At 43.5% G+C, this 22,321-nt stretch overlaps 1 protein-coding gene across 1 annotated transcript in view; it reads right to left on the reverse strand.

Moving 5' to 3' along the window:
- The window catches only part of Dcbld1 (discoidin, CUB and LCCL domain containing 1), an 80,065-nt gene that overhangs the window by 5,984 nt on the left and 51,760 nt on the right, over window positions 1-22,321 (reverse strand). Inside the window, exons 4-8 of the mRNA XM_038340255.1 lie at window positions 21,696-21,747; window positions 18,032-18,104; window positions 6,832-6,965; window positions 2,440-2,480; window positions 840-927 (exon numbers count right to left, since the gene is read on the reverse strand). Of these exons, the coding sequence (XP_038196183.1) occupies window positions 840-927; window positions 2,440-2,480; window positions 6,832-6,965; window positions 18,032-18,104; window positions 21,696-21,747 (388 nt within the window). The remainder of the gene's footprint in view (window positions 1-839; window positions 928-2,439; window positions 2,481-6,831; window positions 6,966-18,031; window positions 18,105-21,695; window positions 21,748-22,321) is intronic.

The raw sequence follows: 22,321 nt of genomic DNA on the forward strand, positions 1-22,321 counted from the left end.
AATATTTTCTACTTTTGCTTAAATCCAACTTTTAACATGTATTATAATAATAAAAATGGTGTATAAGGGTTATGGTACCCGTCACGGTGAAGGTCTCTGTTCTATGCTGGGTTGTTTGGTGACATGGTTGGGAGCTGAACCCAGGCTCCAGATCCTCTTCCTAACACAGTCTCCATGGGTCGGGGAAAAGGGGAGACTTCAAAAGGATTATGTCAGCTCCCAGATGTTGACCTTAGCAGCGCTCATTGGGAAGCCTTTATCAAAGGTTTCTGTGTGATGAGAACCGCTTAGAAAGTAGTGCTGGGTATTTCTATGCCAACATCTGGACCCAACTTAATTTAAAATATAAACTAACCTTTCATCTCTAAAGAAGTCACACTGCTTCTTTAACACACATTTATCAGAGGCACAAACATTTGGGGTTTGCGAATGTGTTAGGATTATCAACCTGATGGAATATAGACACACCATGGAAAAACACCTCTGGGTTTGTCTATGAGGGTGTCTAGGAGCCTAGAAAGGTTAAACTGACATAGGAAGATCCACCCTAATTGGAGATGGTACCATTCCATGGGCTGGGGTCTCAGATTAAAAAAAAAAAAGAGTCAGCCGGCAGCATCCATCTCTTTGACTCCTGACCATAGATGCAATGTCACCAGCTACTTCACACTCCTGCTGCAGTGCCTTCCCCAGCACAGCAGACTGTGCATCCTTGAACTGTGAGCCAAAACAAACCCTCCCTTTTGAAAGTTACTTTTGTCAAAGTGATGAGAAAAGTCAGCTAATAAACTGTACGTATATAATGAGAGAAAAAAAAATGAAACTGCAAATTCACATACCTTCTGAAGACTGCAAAGACGCCCATTCCAGCCAGGAGGAGGGTAATGAAGGCCACTGACGGGATAACCACGGTTGTAATATTCATTCCTAGAGGAGAAAGTCACTTCGTTACAACACCAGTCACCCATAAGCAAAACTCAGAATCTGAAACTGTTTCAGAGCTGGGTGCAGTGGTGGACAACTTTAATCCCAGCACTCAAGAGGCAGAGGCAGGAGAGGATCTATGTTGAGTTTCAGGCCAGTCAAAGACACACACAGGAACCCTGCCTCAGATAAATAGATGATAGATAGATAGATAGATAGATAGATAGATAGATAGATAGATAGATAGATAGATAGATAGATAGATAGATAGATAAAACTCAATACACAAAACTGCTTTGCACATAGGGAAAAATGCTTGGCCTTTATGGCATTACAAAGTTAAAGGGGATGATGTAAACTCTGAGCCAAGTCTAGAAAAATAAAATTGTTCCTCCACTTGAAAAGGGCAGCTTTCCACACTCCAAGGCTTCACTTTGACTTGGAGCTTCTTGCAGGCTTTAGGCTAAATTCCCAAATCAGGACGAGGCAGCTGAAGGGAGGGAGCTGCATGCAGAGTTGGCAGCAAAGCTCTCTCCCTCAGTACCCACAGCTCAGGGAAGGCGACAGATAACTGCTACCTCGCCTGGGTTGGCTCCCCAAGGCTCTCATTGTCAGAGGTGTGGCTGAAGAAGAAATGCAGTCTGATGTCCTCAAGCAGCATCTTACTCTGCAACTGAAAACCCCGGTTTCTCTACCACTCTTGCTGTGCCTCAAATGAAGAGGAGCTCCTGCCCCAGATCCCTGGCTATCACAGTAAACAAATGGAGGCTATGACTCTGCACCTTTCTCTGTGATCCTTGGGAAGAAACTAAAGGACAATCGGAAGTAAAAATGTCAGGCAGGCATGGTGGGGCATGCCTTTGATCCCAGCACCAGAGAGGCAAAGGCGCAGATCTCTGAGTTCAAGGCCAGCCTACAAATCTCATTCCAGGCCACCTAAGGTTACATAATGAGACCCTGTCTCAAAAAGACCAACAACCAACGTAGCAATGTATAGTTCATGAACAAGAGGTTAAAAAAAATACAGGTAAACCCCACTGCTATCATTCATAAGAGTAAAACTGCAGAAAAATCTAACAATGTAAATATTGTGGAAAAGAATGGTTAATCAATGGCATATACATATACAGTAATTTTGAAAACACTCATAATTCAGAGTTAAATGAGAAATGTATAGTATAGCATGCTACTGCTTATTACTGTGTCTGTGTACATATACAAACTTACTGCTTATTACTATGTGTGGGCACATACATGTTTACATATATACATGATTACTACTCTGTATTTTTAGGCTGGGTGTCGTATAGTCTAGGCTGACTACAAACCTGAGGAGGATCTTCAACTCCTGATTCTTTAATCTCTACCCTGATGTAGGTCACATGCCTAGCAAAGATCAGACCCAGCACCACCGAAGGAAACAAAGAAAACAATAGAAAGTTCTCGAGCTACATAACAGGGGGCTTTGCAGGACTAAATTCCCTCAGAAGGCTGTCAAGCAGTAACGACCCTTACCTGTGGAGGTAAACAGAAAGCGCTTTTCCGACAGGGAGCCACTGAAATGAAACAGACAAACAGGCACATGAGTTGTTTCGTTAGATACTGGAGCCGAGCACGGACCCATCCTGCCAGCTTCCCGCTATCATTTTCAGCAGTGTCTTATGGATAAGCCAACCTAGAAACCGCCATAAATGAGAGGAGATGGGTGACAAAGGCCAGACTCGGAGGCATAACCGCTCCTAATATATAAATAGTATGGGTTAATCGTACAAAATGCCTTTAACTATGGCATCCCCACATGTCCACAACATGACTTTGATTGCATTGAATCCCCTCACCCCGACTCCAAATTCTCCATGGCTTCCCCAACCTGAAGAGCCACCTGTCCTCGTGTGTTTTCTATTAGTGTGACAAACATGGCGGCCAAAAGCATCTGGAAGGGGAACAGGTTTACTTCATCTCATAACTCTTAGATTACACTCCATCACAGAGGGAAGCCAGGACAGGAACTCGAGACAGAAACCTGCAGGCAAGAACTCAAAGTGGAGGAAATAAAGGAATGCTGCTTACCGGCTGGCTCAACCTGCTTTCTTACACAGCAAAGGACCACCAGGGGTAGCACCACCCAATACACTGGGCACTCCCACACCAATCATCAACCGAGAAATTACCCCAGACATGGACAGAGGCACTTCTTTAACTGAGGCCCTCCCTCTCCCAGATCACCCCAGTGTGCTACATAAAAACCGAGCAGCCCAACCCTTTCTGCTTTGCTGCTGTTATCTTTAAGCTCTTGTTATGTAGCCCGGGCTTCCCTCAATCTCACAACGGTATCCTAAGCAAACCTTATTTGGCACAATCCTTCTGCCCCCAGCTCCCTTAGCTCTGGTGTTAGAGACATGCACTGCACCACACCCAGATATTATATTAATCTAGGCTCTGCACATGAGAGAAAAATGTGATGTTTATTTTCCCGGGTTTGGCTTTTCTTCCTTAACATGTTGATCTCTGGTTCTATTCTCCTGCAAATGCCCAAAGTTTATCCTGTACCTGTTCATCTGTGATGGATGTTTAGTATGACCCCATATATTGGAGTAAATGTGGACATGCAGGTATCTCTGATGTGTGGGTAAAAGTCCTTTGGTCTCATGCCTAGAAGAGGTATAACTGGGTCTTACGGTAGTTTAGTTTTTAGTTTTTTTTTTTTTAAAGATTTATTTATTTTACATGAGTACTCTATTTGCTTGTACACCTTTGCACCAGAAGAGGGCATCAGATCCCATTATAGATGGTTGTGAGCTACCATGTGGTTGCCGGGAATTGAACTCAAGACTTCTGGAAGAGGAGCCAGTGCTTTTAACGGCTGACTTATCTCTCTAACCCCTTGGTTTTAGTTTTTTAAGGAACCTCCATACCCAGCTCTTGTGACCCTCTGGGAAAGGTACATACTGTGGGGAAAAAATTTAGAATTCATCAAGAGCCCCTCTTTTGTCTGATATTTAATTTTCTTTCTCCTAATGTCCCCAAACTAAGAACAACATTGGAATGTGGTCTCCCAAATGTCACATCAACCACATGTTGCAACACAAATGTTTATGGTTGTTCTTGCTGCTGAGAGGCAACCAAAACATTCAGTTTGGTTTTTTGTTGTTATCGAAGAGAATTAGAAAGGATAACTGTTGAACATGAAGAAGTGAGTCTTGTGAGATGGCTCAGTTGATAATGGGCCCACTGAGTGATCCCTGAAATCTGCTTCCCCTACAAGTTGTCCCCTGACCCTACATGAATGCTGTGGCATGTATATGCCTGCGTGTGTACATACATACACGCAGACACAATTTTAAAATGAAATAATATGTTTTGATAAAGGGGGAGGGTCTGCTACCAGCTCTCTGCCTGGCTTCCCTCCATTTGACCTCTACAGTGCACTTCACTGTATCGAACTAACTGACTGGGACAAAGTCACACTAAGGGTACACAAACCTTCTCCTTCAAAACTACCACCTGGGGGAGGGCAGGGCTCTGTGGCACCCGCCTGGGACTCCAGAGACAGACAGTCTGGAACAATCGGAGTACACACAAAGGAAAGGCTGTCCCTGCTGATGGTCAGAGCCTCCTCCTTGGAATGAGGTCAGTCCCTCTTCCTGATTCCATTCTGGTCTCCGCAGATCCAGGAAGTGGCCTGACCCCTGGATGAGTCCCAGCAGGGTCTGGATATTTACTTTAGGGACCCCTTCTTCCTCAGCTGCAATGCTTCCTTCTCTATTTTTCCCCCGGACACCAAACAATCATGTGTGGGAACAGAAGTTCAATGACCAAATGTACGGTGCTTCCCCAAGGGCAAAACATCACAGATCAAAACAGTTGTTCCCTGAAGATTTGGGATCTAAACAAAGCGAGAAGACTGGCTTACCATACAGCTAACTCCCTTCTCAGAACAAAGATCAGGGAGAAATCACCAGAGCTAGGAGGAAGTACAGCTCTTGATATATTGTAACTCTGGACTTTCTACTCCCACCAAAACAAAAACAAGACAATTCAGTCAACTAAGTACACCATAAACCGCCAACTTCCTACAAGCCGCTAATCATTTTCATTTATGTGCATCTTTGGCATGCAAGTTTAACTTCCACGTGAAAGTTATATTTATGCATTAAGTCTAATTGCTATGTGGGTAATTGAGAATTAAGACTACTTTTAATTCAGCCATTTTAATGTTTTTCTTCAAAAGTAAAACAAAATCCAAGCAGTACACATTAAACTTGGTCACCATGAAGCATTCAGACACATATAAAAATAGGCCAAGTCGTTGAAGCAGTCTAGGCAAGAGCATCTTATCTTCTTGAAAAAGCATCAGGCCTTCAATAGACACACACAGAAAATTCTCAAAAGTCAAGATCAGGTTGACATTTAAAGATTTACAGCACAATGTATAAACAATCAGGTCTGCCACAAGCAGGATGTGAAATTTAATGCTCCAAGGTTTGAGGTAGATATATATCTAAAAAATATATGTTCTGGCTACAGAGATGGCCCACTAGTTAAGAGCACTGGCTACTCTTCCAGAGGACCCAGGTTCAATTCCCAGCCCCCACATGGTGGCTCACAATAGATTCTTGCAATAGAATTTCTACCAAACAAGATAGCCCACACTCTTCTGAGGGTTGTCTTAGTCAGAGTTACTACAACTGTGATAAAATACTAGGACCAAAAAGCAAGTTGGGGAAGAAAGGGTTTATGTGGCTTCCGTCTGAAAGTTTATCGGTGAAGGCACTCAGGACAAAAACTTAAGCAGGGCTGGGACATGCTTAAACTCCCGTGCAGTAAACTGAGACACTATCACATAATACAAGCCCCCTTGCTATTATTTTTTCTTACTCCTCAAGAAACAGTCTCTAGAATCTTTGAAGGTCGGGGAAGACTCAGCTGTTCTATAAACATTTACTTCAGTTTCCCGTCCTCTTCTGTAGTAGGTACAGTTGGAGATGATCAGTCATTTACCGAAACCATGAAAACCTGGAAGAAAAAGGCATTCATTCTCTCCCGCAGGTTCAGCTGGGAGTGGAAGCGCTCCTCCACGCCAGGGCTCAGGCCATTTTAACTCCCATGCTGGCACAACCAGGATGCTCGTTTATTGCTACATTTATTTTCCACATAGATTATAAATGCTGTTGAAGCTCTCGGACATTTTTAAAGATTTCTTTACTTTATTTTTTAAGTGATGAATGAAAGCAAAGGAAAGGAAAGGAAAGGACAGGACTGCTCCTAGGTGTGGTGGAGGAGGAAGGTTATTGTACATCTGTGGGAGAGAGCATCGTCAGAGGCAGGGGGAGGGAACTGGGAGAGCGCAGAGTGGGCATGACCTTGAGCCATGTGAGAAGAGAAGGGAGGGGGAAAGGGAAAGAGGAGAGAGGAGAACCAAGTGCAGCAGCCAGGAGGTCAAAGTTATAAGAGGGGAAGGGTAACCAAAATGTCTGGATTATATAGGGAAGAGCCTCTGGGGGAAGAGCAGCCCAGGCCCTGGGCTGGAGAGTTCAGGGTGGAGGGCAGGGTAAGCCAGTCATACCCTGTAACAGGTAGGGACTGAGGGATGCTGGGAGAACCTGGCAGCCAGGTCTACTGTTGATAATGTGAAATAGGCATGTCAGCTGTTTGTCCAGCATTTGAAACTTAATGGTATATGAGTGCTTTGTCTTAATGCACGTCTGTGCACCGTGTGCACGCCTGGTGCAGAAGCGGTTATCAGACACCCTAGGACCGAAGTCATGGATGGCTGGGAGCTACCAATGTGGGAACTGAACTTGGGTCCTCTGGAAGAGCAACAAGTGCTCTTAACGGCAGAGCTGTCTTCCTAGCCCCATCACGGGTATTCTCACAGCTGACTACAGGGCATCCTGCTGTACTTACTGCCGGGAGAGCACACCATTGGCCAGGACTCCTTCATAATGACCGATGCCTTTGCTCTGCAGCAGGTTGATGTGGCCCCCTAGTTCATCTGCGATGATTCCTGCGTGGATGGCAGCTTTGCACAACAAAGAGGTCTGAAACAGAGCGACACCACCATTCAGCACTCACTGAGAACACGGTGGAAACAAAGCTGGATTTTCTGCTTTTCTTTGCTTGGGGTTTGGGGTTTGTTTTGCCCTTTTAGAGATAGGCTCCCACTATTTAGACTTGGCTGTTCTGAAACTCACTCTGTAGGCCAGGCTGGCCTTGAACTCAGAGATCTGCCTGCCTCTGCCTCTAGAAGCACATCCATCACATTTTCTATTTTTGCATGCTTAGTCGTTTACAGGAGCAGCCCTGCCCCCATGAATGATGTCTCTCCACAGCCATGACTTCATGGAAACGCCTAGCTGGAAATCTGAACTGAGGCGAGGAGTTTGCCTTGTTCTGCCACAGGTAAAGAGGCCCTGCCAGCTGGCACACATATTAGAGAAGCCACAGGGATTCAAGAGCACCTTCAGACTAGTGCACTGAAGAACCTATCTGTCAAAACTGCTCACCATGCTCATGAGCAAATAAAATGGTGACTATTTAAAGCCACTGATTTCTGGTTGGATGGTTAAGCACAAAGAGATAACGGACCAAGACTCTTAGACTTGGTATACAAGAGAGACTATCGCAAACACAGTGGAAGGCAGCCTAGGTACTAGTCAGGAAAGTGAGCCTTCTAGACTCAGTATACAAGAGAGACTATCGCAAACACAGTGGAAGGCAGCCTAGAGACTAGCCAAGAAAGTGAGACTCTGTAGCTCAGTTTCATATTACTCCAGTGATTTGGTATGGTGCCAAAACCAAGACAGCTGTCAGCCGCTATATGGAACAGAAACTTTCAAGTGGAATGATGGGGAAAAAAACCCCAGCATTCATTTATCTCATTTTCTGAATCCTTTCAGTGAGTCCAAGAGCCCGTGACTGCAGAGGCACTGTGGCTCATGGAAGCCTTCAGCAAGCTATATGCTATTTAGACACATGCAGCAAAAGCAAGACCAACCGACTGGCTCTGATTAAGGCAGGTGAGGGCGTGGGATTGGCTCTGATGGGGTGATCAGGTCCAAAGGTCCCCAGGAACGGATGTGGGTGGGGAGGTGGTAGACAATTCTAAATGAAGCTGGGCTGTGTGCTCTGTGTCAGCCCGTAGCTAATACCCAAGCCATCAGGACAGAGGGTCACGACACTGGGTCTCAATCACTGGGCTCCACTGTGTTCACGGCAGTGCCAATTCCCTGATTCTCAATGGAAGTATTTCTTCAAGTTACAGTGGTTGGAGAAGCAAAGAGATAGATGGAACCAATTATCTTGAAGTTGCAATACCACCAAGGAATTCTGTGATTTTTTTCTTTTTTTAAAGAGACTTTACATTTCCCACCTGAGGTTTGGCAAAGGAAGTCTGTTCTATAGTATCTGACATCATTGCCATAAAGAGACTATATGACAGATGCAGATGACAGCTTCTGCTTTGGAAACAAAATTAGCCCTAGAATGAGGGAAAAGAATGATGCTCTTTATAGTAGAGACCCATTCTGCACTTGAAAAAATCTTCTCCCAATCTGCCTGCATTAGGAAGCTTTTTTCATAGTCAAGAACACCAGCAGCCCCAGCAATTATGAAGTGGAGGCAGAGGGACCAGGAGTTCAGGGCAATCCCCAGCTACATAGGGGGATCAGCCTGGACTACATGGGACTTTCTTGGCAAACTGGAAATGGGGCTGGGGAAATGACTCAGTGGGTAAAGCACTTGCTCTGCCAGTGTGAGGGCCTGAGCCCTCAGATCCCTAGAAGCTACACAGGGTCAGACACAGCACTGTCTGTAATCTCAGCATTCCTAGGGTGAGAAGGGAGGCAGAAACAGAAGGACACCTGGAAAGACAGCCGGAGTGGCGTATCCACGGCCAGCAGGAGAGACTGTTCAAACAAGGTGGAAGGCAAGAACAGACATCTGAGGTTGTTCATTGTTCTCCTCTGACCTCTACATGTGTACTGCGGCGCACCCGCGCGTGTGTGCACACACACGTCAGTGGGAGGGCTGGAGAGATGTTCTTTCAGAAACCCGGGTTCGATTCCCAACACCCACATGGCAGTTAATCATTTGTAACTCCAGTTCCAGGGGATTTTAAGTCCTCTTCCAGTCTCTGCAGACACTGTGCACACTCACATCGTACACAGACATACACGTAAGCAAAACATCCATACACATGAAAGTTTTTTTTTTTTAATTTCAAAAAATAAATAGCAAAACATGGGTGGGAAAATGGTGAGGAGATAGCTCATAGAGGTGGGGGTGGGAAAATGGTGAGGAGATAGCTCATAGAGGTGGGGGTGGGACAAGGAGGGGAGGGGTGGACAGGGACCCACCAACGCTTGTCAGTGTCTTCTGACCTCTACACTCAGGCTATGTTGTGTGAACCCAATGGTCCTTACAGGCTCATACATTTGAATACTTGGTCTGCGTTGGGTGGAACTGTTTGAGAAGGATTATGAGGTGTGGCCTTGTAAGAGGAGGTGTGACATGGGGCAGGGCTTTGAAGTTTCAAAGACCAGGCCATTCCTAGCTAGAACTTTCTGCTTGGTGGTTGTTGGCTTAACATGTAACTCTTAGCTTCCTGCCTTCCAGCCTGATGACATGCCATGATGGTCATGAACTGGGAGGAAGCCCCAGTTTAATGCTTTCTTTTATAAGTTGCTTTGGTCATGATGTCTTTGCACAGCAATAGAAAGCTAAGACAACCTACCCACAATGAATAAATGCAATGTAATTATTTTAAAGGGGACTATATAGCACAGTGGTAGAGCACTTGCCTGGCGGTGCACGGTCTAAGTGCAATTCTCAGTCCTGTTTGCAAAAGAAATAAATAAACAGATGACAAATAACTAAATAAAATCTTAAAGGAAAGATAATGCAGGGCTGGAGGGATGCCTGCTCTTGCAAAGGTCCTGAGTTCAATTCCCAGCAACCACACGGTAGCTTCTAACCACCTCTAGTGGGATCTGATGCCCTCTTCTGGCATAAAGGCATATGTGCAGATAAAATACTCATATAAATAAAATAAATCTGCCTCAGGCATTGATGGGAGAAAGGCAGGCATCTCTTCTCTATGCCACAAGACAGATGAGTAAGGGGAACAGCTCTTCCAACCTCACCGCTTTAGGACTGGCTCCCCCACATCTCTGCCAACAGGGTCAGCTGTGTTGTGCTGTCCAGGAGAGGTGCAGTCTACTTTCCTGAGTACTGCAGCTGGTAAGGGGGAGGGTCGGCTCCCTTGGCAGCTGGAGGTGGTAGGGGGAGGGCATCTTTTCCTTGTCCCCACCACCACACCAGAGATGAGGGAGGTGGTACCAGCTATGCCCCTCTCGTACCCTCAGGGGCTGGCTCACGAAGGCACCTGTCTACAGGGTCAACTCTACTGCGGCGCTCATAGGAGGCGAAGGGTCCATTCTCCCAAGTGCTGCAGCCGGTGAGGGGGTTGCAGCTTGCACTTTTTAAGTTCTCATTTGTCTGCTTTCATTAAAAAACTTTCTGCATCGTAATGCATGCCTCTAACTCCAGCATTTGGGAAGTAGAGGAAGAAAAGTCAAGAGTTCAGGGTCAGTCTCAGCTACATATCCAGATTAAGGTTGGCCTGGGTTGCACACATCCCTTGGCAGCTAGGGATCTAGCCAGGGAAGGAATGCTTCCTCAGCATGTTCCTGTCCGGGCATCCTGGCTCAACTCTAACTGCACTCATTACATGTGCGGAAGTCATTTCTCTGCTCTGGCTTTTCTTCCTAAATAAACCAGACAGTGACGAGGATAGACTAGATTATCTGGATTATGTGGTATCTACTTTGGATGCCTGCCACCTTCTGGCTCTAGCCTTTGTAGGGCTCCCACAAGCTTGTCTCCCTCCCTATGCCCCAGGAGAGAAGCAACTTAACTGTGGTCTGCTAGGCAGTCATTCCCAATGCCTTGAATCATTTCTCCCTCAGAATTCTGCCTGGTGATGGACGAACATCTCAGAAGCTACGTTCTCTACAGAGCTCCCAGTGACCGAGAGACCAGAGGTCAATGAGCAACAATGCCCACAAGGGTAACTTCATGGAATAGTCTGACTTCCCCCAAGAGGAACAGGAGTCCAGTGGTACAGATGTCTATGAAGGAAGGTTTTAACTATAGATACATTTCCCCATAATATTTAATGCATGGCACAGGATTCATCTCTAGGGGGCTAGTCACAAGATCTGTCCATTAAATCATCATGGTTAAAATGACCAATCTTTCCCACAACTATTTCTTTATTTAAAAAAAAAACACAATCCATCATCTAATAATTGAAACATAATTCATGCTTATCAATGTCCCTTGTATCAGTTTAAAAATTGACCTTCATTACATCTGATTTTAAAAAAAAAAACGAAAACAGTTTTCCCCATGAACAACTAATACTTTGATTTTCTAGTTAGTTTTGCGGTGCAGGTATAGCACAGTCAAATGCACATATGGGCAAACTCCATCACTGGTTTGTGTTAATTAGTGATTTCCTTTAGACAAAATTCAAGAACTAAGCTGAAACAACACTGCTCTAATTCTGTAAGGAGCAACGGGAACGCATACACAGCTCTAGCTCTTGAAGACAGCTTTTTTTTATTTTTAAATGTGTATTTATGTACACATCTATGTACATTATTTGCACATACTTAGGAGATAAAAGAAGTACCCTTGCCACTGTCCAGTTGACTTAGGAAGACAGGAGGGTTTTAAGTGCAAAGCCAGCCTGGGCTACACGGGGAATTCAACGTCCAACTGAATGAAAGTCGAACATTATCTCAGAAAACCAAAACAAAACAAAACAAAAATAACAAAAGCAAAAAACAAAGCCAAAAACAAATGAAGCATCATCACACTAAGTTCAGCATGCCACAGAAGTCAGGCAAACAGGATGCCATGGAGACCCACAGAACTTTCATCAAACCATCAACAAACCATCATCAAACCACTCCAGCACTGTAGCGTTTCCTTAAACTTCCTCTTAGGAAAAGGACAGACAATGGTTCAACAAAAATAAATACAAAAGTAAACATTCTGGGGGCTGAAGAGATGACTGGGTGGTTAAGAGAGCTTCTCGCTCTGGAAGAGGAGCAGAGTTCAGTTCCCAGTTCCCTTCAGATCCAGGGGATCTGACACCCTCTTTTGGGTTCTGAAAGTATTTCTCGTACACATGTTCCAATACATACACATAGTCATAAAGCTAAAAAAATCTAAAAATAAATAATAAAAGAGCTTGCAGTTAATGAAACATGAACTTAAAAAGCCAGTGAGGTGCAATAAAAATAAACCACGCGCTCAAACTGTCTGTCAAATGATGGCAAGGTGTAAATTATAAAACACACTCCAAAGCCATACTTGATGGTACAGCCCTGCAACACAAGCTCTAGGGAGACCCAGCAGGAGAGTTTCAGGCTCAACGTCAGCCTGGGCTACACAGGGAACTGAGTATCCACCTAACATACAGAGAGAAACACTATCTCAAAAGATCCAATAAAATGACGTATATTTCACCTCCAATCATGTGACTTGTTCCTATGTGCTTTATTATAGTTTGTATAGTCTTCATTTTAGCGTATTTGTAACATTTTTCTATGCAAGTAATGTTCTACAGAAATATGGAAAGTCACTCATATTGTCACTACATAGAAACACTCAGTATTATTCCCTTCTCCCTACAATTTTTTTGGTATACATAGGCCCAGTTTCTCATTTTCTCTGCCTAATCCAGGCATATACTTTTATTTTCTTGTATTTCTTGAACACTATTTTTATTTTGGAAATTTAATATAATTACATAATTTCCCTCTTCCCATTCCTCCCTCCAAATCCTTCCATACATACTTCCTTGCTCCCTACCTTTGTGGCCTCTTTTCCCATTAACTATTATTGCATACAAATGTGTGTGTGTGTGTGTGTGCGTGTGTGTTCATGTATCCTGTTCAGTCTGTATAACGTTACCCATATGTTTGTTTTCAGGACTGATAATTTGGTATTGGATGACCAATTGGTGTGTTTTTGCCTGGAGAAGAGTATTTCTCCTGCTCTCAGCATTCCCTAGTTGCCTGTATTTTTCTGAGTACGGTTGAGGTTTCATTTGACTTTCCCCTGTCCACTTTGGTAAGTCTACTCTTATTGTCCTTGTTGGCAGTTTCTTTTTCTTTTTCCTTTTTTTTTTTTTTTTTTTTTGGTTTTTCGAGACAGGGTTTCCCTGTAGTTTCTAGAGCCTGTCCTGGAACTAGCTCCTGTAGACCATGCTGGCCTCGAACTCAGAGATCTGCCTGCCTCTGCCTCCCGAGTGCTGGGATTAAAGGCGTGCGCCACCACCGCCCGGCTAGTTGGCAGTTTCTTGAACATTTTTTGACAACAATGAATTTGTAAAATGAATTAGTGAAGGCCAGCAAGACAGCCTCACAAGTAAAGGTGCCCAATGAACTGGCACATTTGACACTTAAAATCAGTGGTGGTTTGAATAAGAGTGGCCCCCATAGGGTCATTTGACTGTTTAGTCACCAGGGAGTAGCACTATCTGAAAGGATAAGGATTAAGAGGTGTGGCCTTGTTGGAGGAAGTGTGTCACTGGGGTGGTTTTGAGGTTTCAAAAGCCCACGCCAAACCCAGCATCTTGCTTTCTCAGCCTATGGATCTGGAAGTAGCTCTCAGCTTCTGCTCCAGCACTGTGTATGGCAACATGTTCCCCACCATGACAATAATGGACTAAACCTATGAAATTATAAGCAAGCCCCAATTAAATGCTTTCTTTTATAAGAGTTGCCTTGGTCACAGTGTATCTTCACAGCAATAGAACAGTGACTAAGACAAGTTCAATTTCTAGAATCCACACAGTGGACACAAAATCGACTTCCACAAGTTGTCCTCTGATTCCCACTCATGTGATGGTACACAGTACCCCCACAACAAAATTAATAATAATAGTAATAATAATAATAATAATAAATTAGTTAATTGCCGCATCCTATTGAAAAGCAGATGTATCCCACTATTAGCAAGCTGGAAAGATGGCAAAGGAAAGCTGCCCTGTGGTCACATCTTAAGGAGAAACTCAAAGGCCACACTGCTCTGTAGACACTAAAAACAGACATGGTGTAGATGTCTACATGGTCAGACAATGAGACAGAGTCCAGAACCCTAAGGACTGAAAAAGACCCTTAAAAGATTTTCATGTGTAGCCTCTAAAGATCCCTTCTCTCCCCACCCACAGGCACCTTCACTCATACGTATTATCACCAACAAAATGCCTGTAACATCTACTTATTCTCCAGACACCCTACTGCAGTCTATGCTGTTTAACTATTCCTTTAATGCAGCTGAAGTTGGCATCTCTATGATGTTTATCCATTGATCCTATTGCTTGTTGCCTTTTGGGCCCACAGAATGAATCAATACCTTTCCTGTAACTATCTCTTCAAGACCACATAGTCTCAATGTTGCATAATCCCAGCATTTTGGGAGGTGGAAACAGGAAGACCAGGAGCTCAAGCCCAGCCATGAATACATAGAGTTCAAAGTCAACTTGGGTTATATGAAACCTTTTCAAAGGCAGGCAGATCGACAGACAAGACAGACCAAAGCAAGGACACATTTTCCCTCAAGTCAGAATGCTTGCTGCTTCATGGCTCCTCAAGTAATTAGTTTTCCAGATTCTGTTTTTTGATGTACAGGATGCTTTGGATTTGCAAAGACTCTCCCAAAAAAGACTCATTACGTGGAATGTATTTCCTAAGAGGAAGCTGCCATGGAGCAGATGCTAAAATAACTCCCAGGATCTGCCTCCTGGTAATTCCCCTTGTAAAAGACTGAATATGTGCAGAAGTTATGACGTCTTCCTATTAATAACTCAGAGAACGTGGCAAAGAGGTGGGATGTCACCCCTTTTCACTGCGTCCCATATGTTAGTAGGAAATACCTTTGCCAGTCATTCTCCCTTGCTGGCTTCTAGGAGGTGTGCAGCCATGTTAGGAAGCACACGACAAGAATGACAGCAACACCGGGCAAAATCCAAGAAAACGGTGGGCCTTTGGTTCAGTGACACTCAAGTACCTGAGTGCGCCCAACACTGCAAGCTGAGAAGCCCACATGTCACTGAGGGGCTGGAGCTCCGGCTGACATTTCAGCTGCAGTCTGATGCGATCCTGAAGTGGGGACCAAGTCAAACCCTGCTCAGACTCCTCATCCACAGAAAGTGGGAGAAACAGGGCCAGCAAGACGGCTCATAAAAGTGCCTGTGGCAAGTCTGACCACCTGAGTTTGATCCCTAGATTCCATCATGGACAGAAAGAATGAAGTCCTGAAATTGTCCTCTGATTGCTACGTAGCAAATGCTCACCTGCACACACAGGACACAGAAACACACACACACACACACACAAACACACACAAAATATGTGTACCTTAAAAAAACAAAAAGGCAGGTGTGGTGGTGCATGTCCCTGACCCCAGCACTTGGGAGTGCAGAAGCAGGCAGACCTCTGAGTTTGAGGCCAGGCTGCTTTATAGAGAGTCCCAGGTAGCCAGGGCTACATGGTGAGACCTGGTCTCTAAACGAATAATAGCATAAGTAAGAAAAGACAACTGGCCGGGCAGTGGTGGCGCACACCTTTAATGTCCGCACTTGCAGAGACAGGTGGATTACTGTGAATTTGATGCCAGCCTAGTCTACAGAACGAGTTCTAGGACATGCTCCAAAGTTATAGAGAAACCCTGTCTTGAAAAACAAAACAAAACAAAATAACAACAAACAAACAAACAAAGACAAAGAAAGAAAGAAAAAAGGAAATGTGGTCTTGCAATTTCAAAAAGAAAAGACAACTGGAGAAAACAGATGTCGTTTCAGCCTTGGTGCATGCACACTGCTACGCAGCTGTGAAGACTCTAACAGATGCACGGAAGACACTAGTCAGACTCCTCGAAAGAGATGAGCCAGGCGTGGTGGCGCACATCTTCAGTCACAGCACTCAGGAGGCGAGGCAGGCGGATCTCTGAGTTTGAGGTCAATCTGGTCTACAGACTGAGTTCCAGGAACAGCCAAGGCTACACAGAGAAACCGTGCCTTGAAAAACAAAACAAAAGCAAAAGCAAATGGTGCCAGTTGGTGCGTAAGAAGAACCCTGAATGCTAGCACCTGTAGGTAAATATTCAGATCTAACACACAGGATGACTGTCCCCCCCAGTCCCTATTTTCCCACCCTAACACACATACACACACACACACACACACACACACCACACACACACACACACACACACACACCCCAAAACAAGAAACAATATAAAATCTTTCCACGGAAAGGGAAGAAACTCTGCTTCAACATTTGACTTCCCCTACTTAATTTCCTGGAATCATTTAGGAATAGCTTCACTGAGTAAATATTCAGAACAAAGAGGTATAGACCATTGGAAGAGTCAAAACTTAAGTGTTCCACATGTGGGGGTAAGAGGGGGGAAAAGAAAGAAAAAATTCCAATAAGCCAAATGTATATCCTGTGCCCAATTTATAAACAAAAGCAATACAAGAAGGAGGAAACAAAAAGCAGTATTTCAAAATCAAGATGTGCTAAGAGAAAACAACACAACAACAACAAAAAAAAAACCAACCTGCAACAAAGTTAAAGTCATGTTTTCTCTCCTGCCAAGTGGCATTTCAATCTCTACAGTGTGGTCAAGAGACACTTTTCCATGCACCAGGACACGCCAGTCATTGCTCTTCCTGACACTATACAGACACTTCACATTTTAAACAAGTCACCTTTCAACAGTGAAGGGTAAATCCAACCATTTTAAATAGTGACATAGGCTGAGAGAGCAAAGAGGAGGGGTGGGCGGGGGCACAGGTCTGCGGGATGGAAAGGTAAATAGGAATAAACAATGAATTATGTATTAGGAGAGAGGACAGATTAGAAAAATAAGCTTCTGAGATTTACTTTTGTCTGGGAACAATATATATAAAATCCAGAGAGTCCTCTTAGGCATAAGAACAGAGGGGTGGGCAGCGATAGCAAATGAGAGTAGGGCAGATGGCGTTTTACTCTGTGATGTGACCAGTCATGCACTGGCTCTAGCACAGAAGTCACCTGGAGTTACAGAGCTGGGGCTAGCAGGATGACTCAGGGTCAACAGTGCCTGCCATCTGATGATGCAGGCCTGACAGTCCCACATAAAGTGGAAGGAGAAATGAACTCCACAGAGTTGACCTCCATGTATGCCATGACATGTGCAACTCCATATGTACATCACATGCACGCACACGCGCGCGCACACACACACACACACACACACACACAAAACGATGAACCCTGAGTACAAGAGAGGGGAGAGAGAGAATATGAATATTTAAGTATATGAATCTATGGGCTTTTGTAGAAATTGGACAGGTGTTTGCATCTCAAAGCTCATGCGTTAAAAAGCAAATGCCTGCCCGGGGCATATGAGCACATGGTAGAACCTTTAGGAGGCTGGCCTTATGGGAAGAAATTAGGCCACCAAGAAAGTGCCATTGAAAGGGTCTGTGGATTCCCCCTTTTGCCTCTCTCTACTTGCCAGTTGTCCTTGGGTGAGCAGCTTGCTGTATCTACCACATGCTCCCCTTTGATACACACTGCTGCATCTCAGGCTCCCTATGACACACTGCTGCATCTCAGACTCCCCTATGATACACTGCTGCATCTCAGACTCCCTATGATACACTGCTGCATCTCAGACTCCCCTATGATATACTGCTTCATTTCAGACTTCCTCTATGATATACTGCAAGCAGGCTGAAACTGCCAAAAATATTTATCTCAGGTATTAACTATAGTAACAGAAAAGTGACCAGTACAATGGAATAATACTTCTTAGGTGCTAAAAACACTTTTATTCTTTATTTCACTTCTATTACTCTTAACAGGAAATAAGAATGAATGCATAGACTACTTTAGTTTCAAAATTAATACATTTCACCATCTCACAAAAATATGAAATGCACATCTGTGTAGATTTCTGTCTCCCATTTTGCTTGATTTTTCAATCAATTCAGGCACAGCAACCAACACTTACACCTTTGGTGACACCCTTAATCACTTACATCTCTATAGCCATCTTTCATATTCCCCGAAATGTCTCCTGCGATGTCTCTACAACCAGCTGGGCAGAATTTGCTGGAAAAAAAGAATTCATATTTTATCAAATTATATTCAAACCAAAGAAAGGCATTAAACTAAACTTAGTTATTTTTCCTCTTTAATAACACAGGCAAAAATTATCTTGCTTTAAAGACAGACGAGAAGCCCAATTTACAAAAACACAAACCGATATAAAAATCTTAACCTGGAGACAAGTTTTACACAATAGTTCTTGTATGCTATAAAGACTTCAATATTCTAGTAGCTGTATTAGAAAAGTAAAAAGAAATGGAATATTAATTATATATATTTAACATAATATACTTAAATTCTGTTAATTTCCATATATAATGGAAAAACAGCAAGAATCAAGGAGATAATTTAACTTTGTTTTTCTTAGTATTGGGGGTATATTTTACACCTGCAGTGTACTTCATCTTGAACTTGACGTAGCTCAAGTACACTGTCTTCAGGGATCCTGTAACAGATAGTACCAATCTGTGCTAATAATAAATTACCTTTACAATTAAAAAGGCATATTTTAAAATTAGGGCTCATTCAGGCCTCATTATCCAAGCCTGTAATCCCAACTAACCCAAAAGCTGAGATAACAGAATCACATGTTTAAGGGCAGGTTTGATCCATATGTGTGTCCATACACATACACGGTAAATAAATAATAAAACAGGGCTTGATTTACTTAACAGTCATCATTCACGGAGCTGTGTAGGAACGCATCATGGAAGCTAGCGTGGCGGAAGAGTCTCAGTGCTGGAGTCTGGTGAGGTAACTTGAGCCATACTCCACTTAGCTAGTCGACCCTGAACACCGCTATCATCTCCCTGGCTCACTCTCTATTTCTAGCTTCTTGAAGCATCAAGGGCAGCTACTTACCTCTGAAACACACAAACCACACACACGCACACACGCACGCACGCACGCACAGCCAAAGTGTAAAAACACTGACAGCTTTGAAGATGAATGCTGCACGCCCATTTCTATATATACTACTTGGCAGTCTTCCTCCCTCCCTGCCTCCCTCCAATATTTTCCCCTTCCCTTTCCTCCCTCCAAGCTTCCTATATGCCCCTCCTTGGTCTCTTTCAAATGCATAGCCTCTTTTTTCATTGATCATTGTTACATACATGAATAAACATATATTTTTGATATATAAATACAACCTGCTTGGCCTCTATAAGGCCACTTGTATGCATATTTTCAGGGCTGACCATTTGGTACTGTATAATCAATTGGAGCTGTCAGCATCCCTTAGTTGCTTTGCTTATATTCTTTCCGTAGGGTTTGAGGCTTCTTCACTCCATTTTAAAAGTGACAGATTCCAAAATAGCAGCTGTTTTTATCATTATTATTATTATTATTATTATTATTTCCTTTCCTTTTACTTTCTTCTTGCTGCTTATAAAATCAGTTTGTAATGACAATTAATTAGCTAGTGACTCCAATAAACGTTTCATAGTTCTTTCCTAGTGGCCGGCACGGCAGCAGTAATAAAGGAATTGAGAAATAAAAAACAACCTCCTGCAGGTCCACAGAGCCTCAAGAAACAAACTGCTTAGTGCCAGATAAGTCTCTGAACTTATCAGATGAGTCACTCAGGACTGAGGGGGCGGAACACTGCCAATGATGCACATAATATTAAGTTCCCCACGGAGCCCACACATGTTAATCAAAGGCCGTGTAAAAGCTCATATGGGAAGCACGAATGGCCACAGTAAGTAAAATGCAGAACGACTAAACAGCCTCCTGCTAATCTAGTCTAATTTTGCTGTCAAATGAATTGACAATCAAATGGGTAACAAAGGACTTCCAAAGATTTCTGTATTCCCGAATTATGGGTATGGGCTGTGGGCCTGTACTAGCGGCCATACTTCAGCACTGCAAAATGGCTGCCTAAAGTGGAACCAATCTGTTATTGTAGGCTTGACTATATTCTCCTTCTCTATGATGCCCAGGACCCCGAATGTGTGTGGCTGGTGAAACTTCAGAGGCCATTAGCCTCTAAGCGTGTGTGTGTGTGTGTGTGTGTGTGTGTGTGTGTGTGTGTGTGAAGGCAACATTTTTGTTTATTTGTTTGGTTTGGTTTGGTTTTTCGAGACAGGGTTTCTCTGTAGTTTTGGAGCCTGTCCTGGAACTCACTCTATAGACCAGACTGGCATCGAACTCACAGAGATCCATCTGCCTCTGCTTCCCGAGCACCGGGATTAAAAGTGAGCCATCACTGCCCAGCTACAAGGCAACATTTATTTTATAGACTTTGGCTTCTCATGTTTCTCTGGTAGATTTTGTATCTGGAATCAAGTCTGCATATCAACTACCTACACTGAGAAATGTCCAAAAGGGTGAGGCAGTTAAGAATACAGGCTCTCAAACCTAACTCCCCGAGTACACTCAGTGTAGTTGACTTAGTGGCTTTCAGCTTCCATTTTCAGGCTGTCACAGAACCTTGCGGGCATGGAACATCACAAGAGCTACTTATGTGTATGGGGTAGAGAGCTGCACTGCCGCGAAAATAGCACTCTTTCATTACAGTTTTGTTACTGCTATTGGCAGCGACTTCCAGACACCAATTCTCAGCTGGGGGTGCTTTTGTCCTTCAGAAGACATGAGGCATTGTCTACAGCCGGTCTTGTTTGTCACAATTGGCATCTGGACCGTTAATTCAGAGAAGCGAGTCATTCAACAATGCCTAGGACAACCCTACACAACAAAGAATTGCAGAAAGAGCATGCCTATGGTTGGGAGTTCCCTCTAGACCACATCACTTCATAAATGGTTGGGGAGGAAACTGGATCAGATAGTAGATCTGTAGTTAAAGCTGAGCTAACAATCCATGTCTTTATTCTCTATAGGGTTTTCCACAGGGTAGAAGGGAAAGACCTATAAAAGTTACACAATTTCATTTCCACATACCAGCCAGGAAACTGATTCCAGACTCAACTGTGGCTCATTGGTAACACAGCAGAACTTAGGGATAAGCAAAATGGTGAACCAAGTCCCAAATCTGACCTGCTTCTACTTCTTTATGTGTGTGTGTGTGTGTGTGAGAGAGAGAGAGAGAGAGAGAGCGCTACAGCCCAGGCTCAACCTCCTACCTATGTTCCCAATGACCAGGACAATACAGGTTTGTACCACCACGCTCAGTCTGAACCATATCCTGACATTGCTGCTTTCTCCCCTCAAGCCATTTTTTTTTAAATCTTAAATCAAATGCACATGTAAGGACAGGTGCCCAAAGAAGTCAGAAGGGAGTATTGGATCTCCTGGAGCTAGAGTTATAGGTGAGCTTCCTGCTGTAGGTACTGGAAACCAAATTCAGTCTTCTGCAAGAGTACTGTGTACTCCTAACTGCTGAGCCATCTCTCTAGCCTGGGCTTTTTCTTCTAAATAAAACTTTATTATAACACTAACATTTGTTTCCATCATTTACCTTTGCATTTTTGCTTCAACACAACAGAGATTGCATGAGTCCTTGCAATGGGACCTCTTGGCCTACAAAACCTCTATTTACAGTGTAGTTCTAGACAAAAGGTTTACAGACTCTGCCTTTTGGGAATATCTCAAATACTCCTTATCGTTATGCATAAATAATTCAGGACACATATTTACCTGTATTTTTCCTCCGAATAATGATTGCCTCGTTCCAAGCACGTTATTAAATCTATTACAAATAAAGAGAAGTGCAATTAGCAGGTGAGTAGAAACCAGGCCACCTGTTCCTAAATATTTCTTTAGATATAAAGTAAACTTTGAAAGCATTATCATGTTATTTAAATTTGTCTAAAAATAAATAATATCTGAGATTACAGTCTCCAGTGTTGAATCAGTTTCTTTTTCCTGGCCTGTCACCGATGGTGACTTTCAGTGTTAATGTCTTGAGAACAATAATAGAATCTAACAGTAAGCACTGGACACCTGCAGGTATAACGCATACAATAGCCTTATCAGGAAAAAAGCCATTAAAAAACCCATCACAGTTCACAGAAAACATCCTCAGGAAGATTTTTATTTTATTTTATTTTACTTTTGAGACAAAGTCTGAGTTAGTCCAGGTCTCAAAGTCACTCTGTAGTTGAGTATGACCTTGACATGTTGTGGTGGTTTGAAAGAAGATGGTCCCCAAAGAGACTGGCACTATTAGAAGGTGTGGCCTTGTTGGAGGAAGTATGTCACTGCAGAGGCGGGCTTTGGGGGCTTATATATGCTTAAGTCATGCCCAGTGGTTCAGACCACTT

The sequence above is a fragment of the Arvicola amphibius genome, chromosome 8, assembly GCF_903992535.2.
Source record: "Arvicola amphibius chromosome 8, mArvAmp1.2, whole genome shotgun sequence".
Classification (NCBI taxonomy): domain Eukaryota; kingdom Metazoa; phylum Chordata; class Mammalia; order Rodentia; family Cricetidae; genus Arvicola; species Arvicola amphibius.